The 18,171-nt window shown below is 38.2% G+C and overlaps 1 protein-coding gene across 11 annotated transcripts in view; it reads left to right on the top strand.

Moving 5' to 3' along the window:
* Positions 1 to 18,171, top strand: part of SLC4A7 (solute carrier family 4 member 7) — a 61,917-nt gene that overhangs the window by 34,949 nt on the left and 8,797 nt on the right. For 8 of the 11 annotated variants that reach the window (XM_053410568.1, XM_053410564.1, XM_053410559.1 and 5 more), the window contains 13 exons: positions 1,608 to 1,723; positions 2,787 to 2,846; positions 3,373 to 3,530; positions 3,899 to 3,986; positions 4,685 to 4,831; positions 5,567 to 5,667; positions 7,590 to 7,764; positions 10,927 to 11,060; positions 12,925 to 13,170; positions 13,677 to 13,782; positions 15,172 to 15,333; positions 16,624 to 16,737; positions 17,555 to 17,716. In XM_053410568.1, coding sequence (XP_053266543.1) covers positions 1,608 to 1,723; positions 2,787 to 2,846; positions 3,373 to 3,530; positions 3,899 to 3,986; positions 4,685 to 4,831; positions 5,567 to 5,667; positions 7,590 to 7,764; positions 10,927 to 11,060; positions 12,925 to 13,170; positions 13,677 to 13,782; positions 15,172 to 15,333; positions 16,624 to 16,737; positions 17,555 to 17,716 — 1,769 coding nt within the window. Of the gene's footprint in view, positions 1 to 1,607; positions 1,724 to 2,786; positions 2,847 to 3,372; positions 3,531 to 3,898; positions 3,987 to 4,684; positions 4,832 to 5,566; positions 5,668 to 7,589; positions 7,765 to 10,926; positions 11,061 to 12,924; positions 13,171 to 13,676; positions 13,783 to 15,171; positions 15,334 to 16,623; positions 16,738 to 17,554; positions 17,717 to 18,171 lie in introns of those variants that run through there. The other 3 variants (XM_053410565.1, XM_053410562.1, XR_008333018.1) reach the window with 2 other exon arrangements.

Raw genomic sequence — 18,171 nt, 5'->3', positions numbered from 1 at the left:
CTTGGTTACTGTCATCTGGGGGCACTTTGATATATTAGATTAATTTAAACACTGAGCTTTCTGTTATCTCATGTGAGAAGATATGACCATTGTAGATTTCCATGGAATTGTGTCTTTCAGTAAATAGATAATCTGCTCTGCAGGTATTGGCACTGTCTGGGATCAGACAACACACTGCATAAAACAGTCCTCTAAGTTTTCTGAACTTGGATTCCACTAGAATAGGATGCAAGGGAAATAATGATAATTTAGTATGAAGTAGTGTAACTAAGAGCGGGCAAGCAATTGTCCTAGAGTACATTTGCTAGCCTGCTCTCCTACTGCAGAGAAAGCCTTCTCTTGCATTCCCAACTTACAACGGTAGTGTCTTGCAGAAAACACCCTCCCACACACTCCAGTTAAGTGGGAAGCCTTGTATTAGAGAAATGGGTACTTCAAGTTTCCTGGTCTAAACTAATTAGGGTTATAAAGAAAATAACCAGCATCTGGAATTGAGCTTGCAAACAGACTTGGAGCCAGTGAAGTTGATTCAACAATGAAGTATTGTGATACCATTTACAAGAAAGATCTTTGGTTGTTCCCACCATAATGATGCCTCAGTGGTCCTAATCAACAACCTCCAGTGGTGTTTCTGTAGATGTTCAACATGTTGGGGACAAGTTGTAACTCTGTGGCTTACCGTAAGCTAGTGGCCATGGAATTGAGCAGTACCCCTCAGATACCACCTTCTGAGACTTGCCTGCTAGAAAGGACCAGGGATACTGTAAAGCAGTGTCACCAGCCCCAGGAACATAAAAAGCCGCTTGAGACGTTAAGCAGAACCAACAGGATCACACTTCTCTTGTCTAGTTTCTGATATACTGGGCAATCCTGTTGGAGGATGATAAGTACCATCACAGTTCCAAAGCAGGGTTGGAAGCAAGACTGAACCAGCTGAGGCAATTTCTTTTACATTTATTTATTTAATGTTCCTAATGTGGACTGTTTGTTTCTGCACAAAGAGGAGGGGTTTTTTTTTTTGCAGTGGCTTATTGAACTCTGTGCTATATACCAGCTCTGTGATTCTGTGATTTTTTGGTAGCCCCATCTGCATCTTGTCATGACTAGGCCAAGGTTCTGAAATTAATTCTTAGGATCATGGGTCAAATCCTATTTAAAATATGCTTTAGTGTTGACTAATGGAAGATAGATGTAATCTTGAGGCCAGTCTTGTAACAAGCTAGGTGTTTTGCTAGGTATTCTAAAGTATGTTTTTGTGGTTTTTCAGACTCATAGAAAGTATGACATCCCTCTGATGCACGATCCACACACAAAAGCATTGGTGGTTAGACACACATTCTTATGTTCTCTTTTAAAAAATAACACATTTTTGTTCTGGTGCATTTTGCAAAAGGCCATCATTTAGGCAACATCTAATTTCAACTTTTTAACAAGTGTTCATTGTTTTTCAGAAGAAAATAACTTGTTTGTGTGGCATTTTTGATACTAATGCACCTTTTGTTTATTAACTTCCACATTCGCTTTTAGAAAGCTGCCACTGTCATTGTGTAACTAAGTCTGTTTTCTACTGATGTAATTTTGAACGGCCCTGTATATTCTGCTTGTAGGACTTCTTGCATCGCCACAATCTGCACCCGGTAATTTGGACATTGGAAAAAGTGGAGAACTTAAAAGCAGTGGAACAGGGGGAAGTAGAGAAAACAGCACTGTTGATTTCAGCAAGGTAATCTATGTCATTTAGAGAGTAGAGAGAGAGCTTTGTGCATTGTAAAGCTGTTTATTTATTTGGGGTTTAAGATCATTATTAGTATATTGTTAAAAGCAAAAATTCTAAGTGATTTTTTTGTTTGCTTATTTGAAGTTACTTGTGACAGCTATGTAATGACTCCTAGAAAGAAATTAAGAATTATGAACATATTTCCATAATTTTCTGGACTGTAGGATTAGCAGCTGACGTCTGTACATTACTTCCTATATAAATGACCAAGGAAATCTCCTACAGCCACAAACAATGACCAGGGTTTGTTTTAGTCATGGTTTCTAGTATGTCCCCTATCCCAAGCTGCCTCTTATGCCAATAACCAGTTAATACCTGAACACATTTTGTAGTGCTCCTGGATTAGCATGGCCTCTGCATCACCAGCTCATTTATTATTGGCCAGCTGCAGAAACAGGGTAGAGAACTCTTCCTGGAAATCTCTGGCTACATTTGGTATGCTTAGAGATAGCAAGAGTTGTGCAGCCGTATGGATGATTTTGTTTTCCAGCCACTATTCCCTTATGCCTTTTGTAGCAGGGTTGTACCCTACTTGGTCACAGTCCAGTTGCGGCAGTGGAAGCCTGGTATGTGCCAGTGCTGCTAAAACCGACACTTTAGGACTGAGTTCAAGTGTGCAGAACTGAATCCTTTAGTATTGGAATGAATGCTATCTTGCAGTGGAGGTTTTAATGCGGTGTATATTTTATTTCCTGGAAACAATATATAAGCCTACATTTCTGTTGTTGCTTGAAGCATTTAAGGCACTATTCCTCCTCCTAGTTTTCTGTATTTAAACCTGCAGAGGGACAAGATTGCATCCGTTTGTTTTATATAATTCAGTTGAGCAATGTAATTACTAATTTAAAAGTTGTCTGTGAATGTGCATCTTGTAAATTAAATGTAAACGAAGTTAACTTACATTTTAGTTAATCATGGCAGATGCCACTATTCCTGCTCCTCTATCACAGTTTTTGTGTTTTTACTTGGCCTATTCTTCTCTGCACCTGCCTTGTCTCCTGTTGGGCAGGAGTCTGCCTCCTGGCACTGTAGTTGTGGCACACTTGGTGTGGGACTCAAGAGGCCAGCTGTAAGTTTTATTTCCTAGATAGCTGTGTAACTGGTGTCTTAGTTTCAGTGATCTTTGTGTATCTGTCTGTATGTGAACCAATAGTTCATGTGCTGTACAATATGGTGGTATTCTTCTGTAATTATATACACAGTTTGCACAATTAATTTATTAATAAACCTTATATGTATCAATAAATACTTCTCCAAAACTAGTTTTTCCCCTCAGGCCGATTTTATAAAATGAAACAACTTTGTATATAACTGCAGTGACTTTTTAGTGATATTTGTAGATACCAATAATAAAAACTGTTTTTTAAAAAAGTAGTTGTGTTTAAATATTTATACTAAAACATGCAACAATGTGTGCAGATATGGTTACATTATAAATGTATTTCGGAAGCTTCTTCTGACACACATTTGTTCCTGTAGCCACACCATAGTGTTCTGTTCACAACAGAGTCACATACAATTAATCCTAGCTTTAGAAACACTTTTAGCTTTAATCAACTGTAAACTAAGTAGCTATTTTTAATCCTTGTAAATAGGTAGATATGAATTTTATGAGGAAGATTCCCATAGGTGCAGAGGCATCAAATGTGTTGGTGGGAGAAGTGGATTTTTTGGAGAGACCAATTATTGCTTTTGTGAGGCTGGCCCCCGCTGTACTTCTCTCAGGCCTTACAGAAGTTCCTGTTCCTACCCGGTAAGGAAAATCTTACATATAATAAAGCTGGAATTTTGTATTTGTATAATACAGTTTGACTCTTAAGCTTTTCAGGCAGAAATTCTTAACTGAGAAATACTTCCTTTGCTGCCACCTCCTTCTTGTTGTTTGTTACTTTGTGCATCAGTGTGAAATACTGTAGGTACATTTTAATTTCATTTTAAAAAAATAAATGGAAATAGTAATCTGCTGCCACTAACTGAGTTAGACACTGGGCAGCCTTCCAGTTCCATATTTATGCTTTCTCACAGCACCTGACATATCTTCACTGATCACTGATGCTAAAAAATTCAGCTTATCATAGTTCTAATGTCTGATTTCTTGTAGTCTGTTTCATTCTTCCACAGATTTCTTTTTCTTTTGCTGGGTCCAGCAGGCAAAGCGCCGCAATACCATGAGATTGGTCGATCAATAGCAACACTTATGACAGATGACGTGAGTACTAGGCATCCTGTATCTGTTCAAAGTATTCACTTTAAAATCTGAATGGGATCTTCATTCAAGTAGAACTTGGCATGGCTAATGATTATATATGGTGATTGAAGGAAATAGCTATGGAACGAGTATGTTTACCATAAGCATGAATTTATGGATGGTGCAGTGAAATGTGTCATGTTGCGTTTTTGATAAATTCCTAAAGCCGTGTGTGAAATAATTACTAAATGAAAGCACCACTTTTGTGAAATCTGACAGCTATATACATCTCACAGTAATGCTCTTAGATTTTTCACTGTTCCTTCCTCCTTGCGTGATACAATCCTATGCATGTTAGCTACAACAGGACATATTCCCATGTAAGTGTGTATAGGACTGCAGTCTTTATGAACTTTCCTTTCCTTGCTACTCTGAAACTTTGACAGATGCTTATTATGTTTAAATATCAATATTATAGGCTTGAAATGTCATTGTCCGTGCAAACAGGTGTATGTGTACATAAGTGCACACACATAACTTGTGTCTTGAGCATGCATTTGAAAGCTGATCATAGGTATATTTGCATGTAGAACTGAGTATAGAAACAAGTTATTTATTTGAGCCTTTTAAAATAATAACTGTGATGCCTTTCCAGCCTCTTAGAGAAGAGTTTCACCATGTCAGGAAATCAAATATAAGTGTGTATATATTTTATAAAGGTTTTCCATGATGTTGCTTATAAAGCTAAAGACCGAAATGATCTGCTCTCTGGAATCGATGAATTTTTAGATCAAGTAACAGTTCTGCCTCCAGGAGAGTGGGATCCATCTATTCGAATTGAGCCACCCAAAAGTGTTCCTTCTCAGGTAAGAACTTTTCTAGTGAAGGGCACCGTAAAAGAGTGTAGTGGTGTGACAGGACATAGGTGGGATATGCAAACAGCTAAAAAAATGTCAAAACTGCATGAGATACACACAGAATGAAAAAGTGCTGGTTGAAACTGAAAACCACTTCACAGAACTGCTAATCCTTTTGAGAGAGGTGGCTAAATGTTGGCTCCTAACTTTGAAGGAAAACATGCTATGTTCAGTATCTGAACGCTGCAAAGTGTGTTTGATTATCCTGAGCTCATGATACAGGATGGACTAAACAGTGAATTGAATGTGTCTAGTTGCTTTGATGAAGCGAATTCTGCAAATAGTATTTTTTTTAAACTAAATGGTTTCTGTGTACAGAATTTCTCCCTAGATAATGCCATGCTAATCAGCTGTTCTGATACAAAAATAATCATTACTTAGAATGAAGCAAAAAGTTTGGTTTTTCCCTCTTGTGAACTTATCTCCTTGCATAGTTAATGATAGCTTAAAGTTTTTAATAATCAAAAGATTTTTCTCTCTGAGCCATGTTAAGTGTTGCAGAATAATTTCTCAGTGAATAATTAACGCTGCTTTTTGAAAAATACTTTTTGAGTTTGGCAGGAAAATAGCATCACATGCTCAATGTGTAGGCCTTTCCTTAGGTGCGAGGGAGAGAGCTTGAAATTGTGCTTGCTATTGTGGTCTGACCTTAATGCAATCTTTTCATGCATTTCCTTGATACAGGAAAAACGGAAGATACCTAAATTTCCAAATGGAGCTGCTTCTCCTGGAGAGTCTCTTGAAGAAGGCCATCATGCTGGACCTGAACTACAGAGGACTGGAAGGTGTGTGGTGTTTGCTTAAATTCTAGCAATATTAAAGAAGTAGAAATCTAAATCCTTACTGCTTTAGAGACTTGCAGAATATACATTTCATAATGTTTAGTTTCCACCTAATACATTGGCCTGTTTTAGGCACTTAATACTATGGCAGTATTCTTCAGTACGCTTCGGGGAAGAATAGAGAATGTGTTGATGCCTTACCCAAATTTATTTTCAAACTGGAACAGTGCTCAAAGTCTTATGTTTGCCATAGCTATGGTTTAAAAACCAAAAGTTGTATATAGTGGGCTAGATAGTCAAAAGATTTTGTAAAGAAAAACCACAGTGATTTCCTAGACATGGAAACATTAGTGATGTCCCCTATCGTCCCTCTTGGCAGAATTCACAGAAAGGAAAAACTTTCTGAGATAGAAGAAGCCATTTTTAAAGAAAATTCTCTTTGCCAATTTGAAATTTCTCTTCACTAAAAAACAACTGTTGAATATGTATCTGACTACAGATTTACAAATCAGTAAGCTTTATCAAATACAGTTAATGGGTAGCTATGAAAAATGAAAGATTTAAGGCGTTTAGATGGCTTTTCACAAAAGTTGTTCACCTTAAACAATTTGAATAACTTTTTTGAGGAATGTTATTGAAATGCACAAAAATGATAGCATACTGTACTTTTATTTTTTAATTTAATTACACTCTGTGAGTATAAAAATGTACATAGACACATTTCTTGTGTAATAGTTATTTTAATGGAGATTCAAATGGCTTTCTTTCTAAGAATATTTTTCTGCGACCAAGGTTAATTATTCCCAATATATTTTGAATCCGGTATACCAGTCCTATCAAATGTTTGACGCTTATTTCCATTTTCCTTAAATATTTTGAGATTTCTCTTTATACTTTCTGCTGCTGTATAGAACCCCTGCCTTTTAATTAGTTGCCCAGAGCTGTATATATTCCACAATTCAGTGCAACCTGGGTATAAGCACAGAACTTGGTACTGGCTGCAGAATTTGTCACCCTGAGAACATTCAGTTTTTTTATTAAAAATAACTTTTGGATCTTTAACATTTCAAAGAGAGGCTGAAAAGTGAATGTGTCATGCATGGTAAAATGTCACAATTCAGAGATGAGAAAGAGAGTTATTTCCATGGGTTGGCAAGAGCCAACTGATGGTTTTAAAGATGTATGGGGGGGGGACTGAAGTGCAGAATTTTGAGTTTTTTAGTGCAGTGTAAGCACAGTTCTGATATTACTGTCTTCTGTATATTTTTGCATTTCTTAATATTATTGTAAGCTGCCTGGATCATTTACATAGCACTGCTAGGACAATTTGTAAAACCTTTAAGGAATAAATGCCAAACACTTTGAACTGAGACTAACACAAATCTGAAATATTTTGTTCTGTTGCATCTACTCCCATCTGTTAACGAGAGCATTAATGACCACTTTTGTGGGAAGTACAGACCATGCACATGGAGTTTTAAAATATCCACAAAGCTGTGGGTTGCATAAAAGTATGTTTTGCTAAAAAGAATTAAGAGGGGTGGCTGGTCCATAAGAGCAAATGCAGCGAAACAGAAGTCCTACAGATTTTCAGCAGATGTTAGATGTAAAATATCTTGATCAATGTTACATTCAGGTAGGGATACTGAATATTTTCCAAGCTTTTTTCAATGTCTAGCCCATTATACACAAATTATCTGCCAGCATTAAAAACAGAATATCAACTAAGTTTACTTTAGGTACTGAAAATGAGTAGATTAAAATGGTACATTTGCAGTTTGTAATTGTCAATAGGTTTGGAGTATATGAAATAAGGCTACTTTGTGCTAAAAAAATCTGCACTGTCAGTCTTGTGTATCCCATAGTTTTAAGCGTTCTGGAGTCCTTTAGTGTACAGTTTGACGAGTTTCATCTCACCTATTTAGGCTTTTTGGTGGTTTGATACTTGACATCAAAAGGAAAGCACCTTTTTTCTTGAGTGACTTCAAGGATGCATTAAGTCTGCAGTGCCTGGCCTCGATTCTTTTCCTATACTGTGCCTGTATGTCTCCTGTAATCACTTTTGGAGGGCTCCTTGGAGAAGCTACAGAAGGCAGAATAGTGAGTACAAAGAATGGTAGTAGCCAGGCGTTTAGATTTTCAGAGGCAAGTGACTGTGTTCATTTGTCTCCTTTATTCCTACCTTTATTTGAAGACCTTTAGCCACAGCATTTGATTAGCCTTGCCCCCTATTAAATGTTCCTCAAATATTAACTGGAAAACATGGATTAAAATGTGTGTATGAACAGGAGAAGACGCACAGTTAAGGTAAAAATTATGTCTTGATGAATAGTTTCATGGATTGGAAAACAGCTTGCATTGTCTTTATTTTAAAGAGGCCTTAAACTGGCTGTGGAAAGGCTATTGGATCACCCGACTTTGGACCCACCTTGATTTTCTGCTCAAGGCTGATGTTTCGGATAGCTTGGTTGTTTTATTGGGTAGTAGACCTATAAAAAGAATGCCTTTTTAAAAAAAGGTTTTGGAAAGAGAAATGTAGAACTAAGTACTCTGAGCTATCCTAAATGTCGCACACGTGTGTGATAAAATCTAGATGGGCACTTTTGTTAGAGAAAACTGTTTCAGGGAGGAATTGTTTGGAGCAGAAAAGTGGTGAAAAGGTGCTGAACCTTATCTCTGTCCACCACTCTTTGCTGCAACTATGCCCAACCAGCTTGGCCACTTTCTCCCCCCTGGGTCCCAGATGCATTTCCCTGCCTGGCGGGGGCAGGCGGGGCACTACTGTGTTGCAGTGGAAAAGTAATGTAAAGGGAAAGGGTGAAACACCTTTCATCAGCCCTTCTCTACTCCAGTCGTCATTCCTGAAGCTGCTTTCCTCTATAAGAATTTGTTGATGTTTAAATACATATATATGTGTGTAAAATGTTTGGTCTTCTTGAAAATAACTGCCCCACTTTATTTGCAGTTGTACAAATTAACTAAATTCTTAATTGTTTTTGACATTGAATTTTATTTTTTGTGACCTTAACCGTCCTGTTTTTACTGATGATGATTTCGAATGTATAGGCCATTATAACAGCTGATCTAATGGGGGTTAAAATTAATGGAACACTTAAAAACTGTTTTCACGTAAATATTTCATTGTAAATCTGCCTTCACAGTATAAATGTCTGTAATTTTGAAATTTGTTTTTATATGTATTGAAAGTGTCGGTATTGCTTTCCGTAACAGGTATTCACATTTTCATACAGTACTAATGCTTCCCCTTTGTTAGACTTGACTTAGGTTTTTCTACATAACTTGAACATTTATATAATTTTCTTCTACATTACTGTGGCCCTTTCAAAAACAAAACAAAACAAAAAGCTCCCTGTTGTATTTGCTTGTGGACAATCCACTTTTAGTAACATGGAATAATGAGGTGTAGTAACTGTTAGAAAAGGCTTATAGCATTGGCTCTGAAATACTAGTTAAGCATGTTCTCAAGCAGCTGGTTTAAAAATATGTACCTCCTGCATGTAAATTGAAAAATGCCTTCTTTCTTTTAGCTGTCTGGGATTGTTTGCTGCCTTCAGTTGCTTGGTGTGCATCAGTGAATATATTAAATTAGCTACTGCACACATGTGTTCAAGCACAGTAACTGACTTGTAAGGTACACACTTGTGTTCACACCACTTCCCCACATCTCCAGAGGCTGTCACTTCCACAGTGCTCCTGCTGTTGCCATCCTGCCTAGAGAAACCAAGGTTAATGCATTGATCAACCCAAGACTAGGTTATGGTTAACATCTGAAGGATTAGATTGATCTTGTGCTACATTAAGTGGTAAACAATGAACTTTGCTGGTTGTGGGCCTGCTTTTTCATTTTCTTCTATAACTCATTCGTAACAAACAAACAAAACACATGTTCTCGGTTACCTTACATTTATTCAAGATACCATTCCATATATCATTTTCAGATGGTTCAGTTTTGAGCTATTTTGGCGTATCTCTCCTGTTGAGTTTTAGATTCCCTTAACGTTAATGGCTTTTAGTGCACTCTGTAGCCCCCTTCAGATGTTTAAAGAGATTGGGGTCGCACACGTTAGCTAACAGTGGTTGATGCAGCAGCACTGGTGGGCTCCTGTTGCTCTCCCATGTTCCCAACACCATGGGGCACTGTTGCTTACCAGGAGGGGTCGGGGGAACTCTGTGATGCAGCAGGTGGCAGTGGAGATAATCTGATACTCCACCACTCATTGCACCATGCTGAGCTCTCTGCACCTTGCCCCTCCCCATCTTGGTAAGTGGCAGTGACTCATGGAGTTGGGAACCTGGGAGAGCAAGAGGGTCCACTCCTGCTGCTGCACCAGCTGTTGCCAGCCAATGTGTGTGGTCCGCGGGGGCACAAAGTGCTCTAAACCAAACAAATAATCAACAACAACAATTGTTATTATTTTATTATTTGTACCCTGCCCATCTGACTGGGTTGCCATCAACGCTAAGGAAACCCTCCTCATTGGCTGCTACTGCCATTCGCCACAAAAGGCCTAGGGCTAGTGTATTGTGTTTGCCCCATAATTACCTCAAATAGTTTTGAATACCTTGCAATTAATTATGTAAAGGAAAAATAGTGTTGCCTCCCCCATGCATTTTTAGATTAGTTTGTCTTAAAGTACCAAAATTAATCTTGTCGTTTCCTGTAAATGGATAACATCCCAGAGGGTGCCGTATTGGAAAACTTGATAAGAAAATAGCCAGACAATTACAGTATGTTGTAATTGAGAAAATGCATTACCAGGTGGGATGATGACTTTCTTCTCCATTTATTTTTTGTGCCCATGTTTCCCCCCATTTATGTTTAATCATATTTGCTGAGTTGCATTCATTCATTGTTGTGTCATGAGAGTTCGAATATAGTAGAGCACATCGTATTCAATTTGGGTACAGGTTTGTTGCAACATACTTTATACAGGAGAAGACCCTTTATTTATCCTTTTTCTCCCGAATTTGTGTGCTATATTTGTTGACATGTGCCTTTCTTCCTTAGCATGCCAAATGAGTAACTTATTCCCCTTGTTTTTGGATAGTTTTACTACTTTTAAGCACCTCGAATTCTGGCCATAATACTGCTAAGTGACATTTCTAGTTTAAAACTGTATTACAGCCGATGATGGTTATAATGCTTTCATCGTTCTTGCTGCTGTTTATAAATCAATGTGCATACAGCTGAATTGTTGAATCTTATGTTCTGGGAATCACATGTTTCTTTCCTCCCCTCAGAGTGCAATAGAATCTTTATTTGGAGCATCATTAACTGGGATTGCCTATTCACTATTTGCTGGGCAACCTCTGACAATATTGGGGAGCACTGGACCTGTCCTAGTATTTGAGAAAATATTATTTAAATTCTGCAAGTAAGTGAACTTTTATTCACAAGATATAGTTGCATACCATTGCATTTTTTTCTTGAAAGATTATTTTTTTATGTTTGACGCTTGAAAGTGAAAGTAGGTACAAGGACACCTAGCAATGTTTACTTCTGAAATTAGATATCTGAATGGTAGCCAGAAACCATTATGCTATATTCAGTGTTGCCGCATCAGAGGAATCTGAAGTTGACACTAAAGGCAGATAGAATGACCTTTCTGGAATCAGATGGTAAAGCCTTCTCACTAATTACAATTTTGATTCTTTAGACATGAAGTTATAAATGAATGACATTGTTATCACCAAAACCTCAAGGTACAAGAATACACTTTAAAAGAGCACACAAAATTATAATAAAAACATGATAGCACAAATACAGCAAATAATACTGAAATAGTAAAAACAATAGAGTCTTGCGCCACCTTAAAGACTTAATGGCATAAGCCAGGGGTCGGCAACCCGCGGCTCCGGAGCCGCATGCGGCTCTTTTACACCTTTGCCGTGGCTCCGCAGATCCTCGGGGACCCTGAGCAGAAAAGCAGAAGCGCCAGAAAGAGGAGGGGGATGGAGCTGGGCAGCCAAGCCGGGCAAAGCAAGGCGGCGGCGGCAGCGGAGCTCGAGAGGCAGCGGCTGCTGGGATGGAGGAAGAGGAGGCGGCGGCCGGAGAAGGGCTGCTGCTGCTGCTGCTTCTGCCGCCAGAGGGAAGTTCTGCCAGGCGGCTTCATGGCTCATAGCTTCCCCCGGGGTAGGACGGGCGGCGGTGGTGAGGGGGAATGCTCTTCCAGGCCACGCTCTCCTCAGCCCCGCGCGCGAGGCACCTGAGGCGAGGGAGAGAGAGAGCGCGCGCGCTCGCTCGAGGGAAATGGCGGGGCGGGGTTTTTTTTTGTGTGTGTGTGTGTGTGTGTGAGGGGTGGCGGTGGTGCTTCGGGATCCTTTTCCATGCCTTGCTTCTGAGTGGCCGCCGAGTTGAGGGAGAGCACCTGAGGTGAACCACAAAATGGGCCCGCCCTCCCTGTCAGGGAGGAAGGGGTGAATGATGCCTCAGAGAGAGGCGGGGGAGCACGAGAACAATTGCAGAGGGAGGGGGGCTGTTAGGCACCAAAATCCTGCATGTGGGATTTCCCCTGCTCTCTCGTGCCTATGCAATTCCTGCCCTTCTCCCTTCCCCCTCGAGATTTGCTGCAGAGACAAGCAAATGAAGAAGAAAGGGAAGAGTATTAGCTGACATGTCCCCGGATCCCATGGAAAGCACCACAGATTCCTTTGCTTACCAGCTCTTTTTGGCTTCAAACCTGTAATTGTGTAGGTGTATGTATGTATACATATACACACATAAATATTCATATCTCTTCCCTCTCACCTTCCTTTCACCCAGTTTCTCTGGCACTGGTTTATAAATGCTGCTATGTAGAAATGATGAGAAAGTTGCACCAGCAGAAGGAATGGATATGTGCTGTTAGGAAAAAGAGAGGGAGTTGAACTGCAGGAAGGGACAGACACTTTTCTATGTATTAATTTGTATAATGCCCTCTATGCACATGGTGCTTTGCAAAAAATGGATATGAGAGGTACCATACCCCTCTTTGCTATCTGAAACAGACTCAGGGAAAAGAGAGAGAATGGGGGAAGGGGAAGAATGTGTGGTTATTTACATTTGGCTTGTTTTGCGGCTCCCAGTTTTATTTTTCCTTCGGAAACGGGTCCAAGTGGCTCTTTTTGTCTTAAAGGTTGCAGACCCCTGGCATAAGCATTAACAGATGGAGACAGATCCAAACCCAGGATATTGTCAAACTTGTGTCTCATGTTGCATTATATTTAGTTTTACTGAATCCATATTTCTTCTTTCAATAGGGACTATGGACTTTCTTATCTCTCTCTACGAACCAGCATTGGTCTGTGGACAGCATTTTTATGCATATTGTTAGTGGCAACTGATGCAAGCAGCCTTGTGTGTTACATCACTCGATTTACTGAGGAGGCTTTTGCTGCTCTTATTTGCATAATATTCATATATGAAGCACTGGAAAAGCTTTTTCAATTGGGAGAAATGTATGAATTCAACAGGGACAATGACCTGAATAAATTGACATTGTATTCGTAAGTTTGGCTTTCTTAATAAAATACACTGTGCTGTACTAGATTAAACTGGTAGTTCATCTGCCTATTTGACATGAGTTATTTCCTGATGTTCTATTGTATACAGCAGAACATGGAAACAATGTTGTTTTCCATGCCTATATTCTCCCTCACTTTCCATCGGTTCTGAGGATCAAAAAGCATTTTATTTCTTAGGATAAGAAATAAAATTCCTTGCCATTCTTTAGCATCCATATCATTTCCCTTTTCATTCTCTTTGGCTGCCTTTTAATATTTTAACCATTGAAAAGAAAATGATATTTTCAGGATCAATCTTAGGCTACTTTGTTAAACCAATTTTGTTATTCTGTACTTCATACTTTTCAAGCATTCACATTATATCATGATAAATTTTCATTTAATTGCCATTTTTTCCTGGTTTAATAATGTCAGGCTAGATATTGTAAATGTTTATAGCAGCAAGATGAAACACACTGATTGAAATACTGAAATTTTAAACTTGTCAGATGTGTGTGTGCAGAGCCTCCAGACCCCACCAATGAAACAGTAGCGCAGTGGATGACAGCCAACAAATCTGTGGATACTATACCATGGTCTAACCTCACAGTTAAAGTGAGTATCTTGAGAGGTGCTGTAGAACTAGTCTAAATAGTCTGAAATAACTTGGCACACATGAGTCTTAATCCTTCACTCTCTATATTGTTGTACTGACTTGAGATCAGGGCTGCCAATTTAGATTCTGAACTGTCTGGCTTTTGAACAATTAATCAGTTAAACTCTTTCCCCACTTATGCAGATGTCCAACAAATAATTAATCATTGATGGAACAGTAGGCAGGACATAAGACGATAATTGGTGCATTGGTTCCAAGGGAATGATTCCCTCTGCTGCTTCTCAGTTTGTTTTCCTGTTTGGGGGCAAGGATAGTTTTGTATATTTCAGAAATATAGTATCTTCCAGCTTCAGAAATTGCCAGTGAAAAGCCTGGAGTGGTAGGTTTCCATGTGTCTGAGACCTGCTTTTGATCTTGCCATGCATAGAAGTTCCAGGCAGAGAAGGAAAATATTATTGAAATAAATAATGGAAATAAATTTGGGGTCTCTCATCATGTATCATGATTTTTCACTACTTAAAACTATTTTTTAAAACTCTTAAAGAATCCATTGGCTCCCCTTGTATGTGTTTTTATAAGTATGAAGGAGGTTATAGAGGGCAAGATGGGAAAAGGAACATTATATCATTAGATGTTTAGTGAAAAGCAAGTTGCTTCATCTGTTATACAATCTTTGAGCTTAAAATTAATCATGGATGATATTTTGTTGAATCCAGTTAGCTAGCTTGCTCTTTGCAGCAGTCTCAACCTAGTTTCTTACATAATGCAAAAATATGTAGAGTATAGAAAATGAAAATGTTCCTGACAGTTCCCCATTTTTGAAACATAAATATGCTTTAAGTTGAGTTTTTTGTTCAAATACAGTCCAGTTTACTGCTTTGTAGACATGATGAAGCCATAACACTTGATATTTGGGTTGTACGTTGGATTCAGCTGAGCCTCGAGCCAAACTGGAGACATATTTGGAGGACCATGGGCCCTGGATGAGTTGGATACAGACAGTCACAGATTGCTTTGAGTCAGCTTGGATGGCACAGGCTGTCAGAGGGCAGGGCATCAGGCAGCAAGGAGAGGCAGGCAGGGTGGAAAAACAGCAAGAAAAGGCCAAGATGTACCTAATAACAGGTAGCTGCCTCTTCCTGGAAGAAGGTAGGCTCAACACTATGGCTCCTATAGGAAAGCACTTGCAAAGTGGCACTGCACAGGATCAGATCCTCTTGCTTACCAGGGCTGGCACTGCCACTAGGCCAGGTGATGCCTAATTGTCTGTATTCCCTCAGAGTTTGGATCTGTTGATTCCTCTATACATTTAAAGAGGGCAGGTGCAAGTTTAATCGCAGATGCGAACAGTTCATCTAATTTGCATTTCTGCATGGTTTGATTTACAGCAATGTACAGATCTTCACGGCGTGTTTGTTGGATCAGCCTGCGGCCACCATGGTCCGTATTTCCCAGATGTTCTTTTTTGGTCCGTCATACTGTTCTTTACAACGTTTTTCCTTTCCTCTTTCCTCAAGCAGTTCAAGACCAAGCGCTATTTCCCCACTAAGGTAATTGTGGTAGCATTTATTAATTTTGAGGGTTTTCTGGTGCATGCAAGTCCAGAGATGACACAGGTTCTGGGTTTAATCAACTATACAACTTAATGGCTCATTTGTGCATGTTAGATGAGAAACTAACCCATTTGAGCAAGTATCCTCCAATGTGTATAGAACTGAAAAGTTCAGGATCACCCATGTAAATGTGTTATATGGGACAAGCTTGTGGCAGCAACTATTGTAAGGACTGATGAGGATGCAGTGTTCTTTAATTAATTGTTCCAAAGTTTTGCTTTGGAGAGGAGTTGAATTAACCATACTTATCATTGGTTAAAGCTATTTCAACCCATAGTTAATTGTTCTAGTTGAGTAAAAAACCCTACAGTTTCAACACTATCACCAGCTCTTAGCCAAGCTTTGCATTTGTAATATGCAATACAAAACGGCAGTACCATTTAAATTGGTAATTATTAAAAGATTGATCAGTGATACAAACATAAGAGGCAAAGCAACTTTTTGGCTTTGTGGCACAGTCACACACCCAATGCAGTTAAATTAGATACGAATAGGATTTTTTTGATTAATTGTGTTTTGGGTGAGCACTCAAATGCTAAAATAATCCTGATCAGAGAAAACCACAATCGTGGTGCTATCTTAAGCACATCATCTTAGAATAAATAGCAGCAAAGGCATCCAAAAAATGTAAAAGTCCCACCCTACTTAGTGTTAACTGTTCCTAAATATAGGCATGCATTAACAATAAAGTGGTTCAGTGTTTTATCTTCTGTGCTGATACAAGGAAGATTTCACGTTATTCCTTTTGCTGCACATGTATGTCCTTTTGAAATTGGTGAGGCTGAGTATGCTTTATTATATATTGCTCATTTCTGTAGAGATCAGATTGAAATTGTTAGATGAAAGGAGATTTTAAATGATCTAACTGGATATTTTGTTTCTGTAAATAATAGATATCTGAGGGTTTTTTTTGCAACAACACAGAATTAATTGCAAGGAGACTAAGATTAGGACAATGTTGATTTAAGGTTTTAAATTTTGGTCCTGGAACATCATAAATCTGATTGTTCATCCAGAAGAAATCTCTTCTTGAAGATAATGAGATTCCCATTTAACTTACTTTCAACTTTTAGAGTAAGTTTATATGCTGCTAGGTTTCAGTAAGTATACATTTGTATTAAACTACTTCCGAATGATTAATTATTTGACAATCCCTGTCACTGTGGCAAATAGCATTAATTTGCATTTTTTTAAAAAAACAGCAACCAGTATATTCTTTCTTTTTAGGTGCGGTCTACAATAAGTGATTTTGCTGTATTTTTGACAATAGTGATCATGGTTCTCATTGATTATCTTGTTGGAGTTCCTTCTCCTAAACTTCATGTGCCTGAAAAATTTGAAGTGAGTATAATAATAATAATAATAATAATAATAATAATAATGCTGAATCTGAAATTGAATTCTTTAAATACTGCTGCCAAAATGGCTAACTTTTCACTAGGAATCAACTCTATTTATGGTAGTTTTTTAATGAGAGCTCAACCTATTATACTAGCACTGTTTAGAAGCTATATTGAATGAAGCGTATATTGTGACAGAACTGGAATTGACAGATTTGATTTAGGTTTTAGGCTCATTCACTTGAAATTTGTATTTTCTTCCACTGTGCTTAGATATGCACAATGATTAGTGCTATAGTAATCAGTTTTGTGTTTTTGTATTTTTATCTTTAGTTCTCATTTTGTTAATTTGGGGAACAGGTCTCATTGAATGCAGTAAGGCTCTCAACTTGAGTAAATGCTCATTAGCTCACACACTTTTTTGGTATTCTACATCCCAGTAGTGTGACTTCATGCAAAACGGTCCTACTTCCGCTTTGTTACAGCACAGTCCTATGAGTTGTTGTGTTAGAGTAAACATGTACAGGATTGAACTGTTACTAAACTTTGATAGTTTATTATCCTGAATACAAGGACATTAGGTGGCTTCTGAAGTAGAAAGGTCCTGTCAATGCAGGATCATGCCACAATTATAATTAAAACTCAAATGTTACACAGTACTACTTGTTTTTAAAATTATTCTAACTAATGTTTTAAATTTTGAATTTTTGGGAAATGTTAGCAAATAGTATGCATACCAACTTTGGAATTAACATACTTGTCTAATAAATAATGAAGAAGTACTTAGTCCTTTTGTTACCTCTGTTTTCCCCCCCAAGCCCACACGAAGTGATCGGGGATGGCTCATAGATCCGCTAGGACCTAATCCTTGGTGGACACTTGTAATAGCTGCAGTTCCTGCTTTACTCTGCACCATTCTTATTTTTATGGACCAGCAAATTACAGCAGTTATCATAAACAGGAAAGAACATAAACTCAAGGTGAAATTTTAATTATGTTTCCTCATTGTAAATACAAAAGTTAACCTAGTTTCTGAAATAGTAACTTCCTCTGTATACTTTGCAAAGGTTTATAAAATGCTGAAGATGGAGGCAAAAATCTTGTATTCAGATAGTGGGATAAAGCTATTTGTAATCAGACCCATTTTTTATATATAAATTGCACCATTAATCCTGGGTGAAACTCTTTTAAAGCCGTGTATTTTTTATTAATTATTCTGAAGATCTTCAGTCACAGCAGTGTGTTCTGATTTTCATACCTTTTGGGTTATTTTTATACCATATTGACTTGAAAAAACATATGTTTTGTTACCATACATTTTTCTTCTATAGATCACTGGATTCAGTGTGTTTAGGTTTTATATGCTAAATATTTTCCATTATGAATATGTAGCAATTGGAATACTCCAGATGTCTGTGTCGAAATTTTTAAAAAG

This window comes from Podarcis raffonei, chromosome 12 (genome assembly GCF_027172205.1).
Source record: "Podarcis raffonei isolate rPodRaf1 chromosome 12, rPodRaf1.pri, whole genome shotgun sequence".
In the NCBI taxonomy this organism is placed as follows: Eukaryota; Metazoa; Chordata; class Lepidosauria; order Squamata; family Lacertidae; genus Podarcis; species Podarcis raffonei.
The sequence above is the reverse complement of the archived record's forward strand: the minus strand, read 5'-3'. Positions and strand labels throughout refer to the sequence as shown.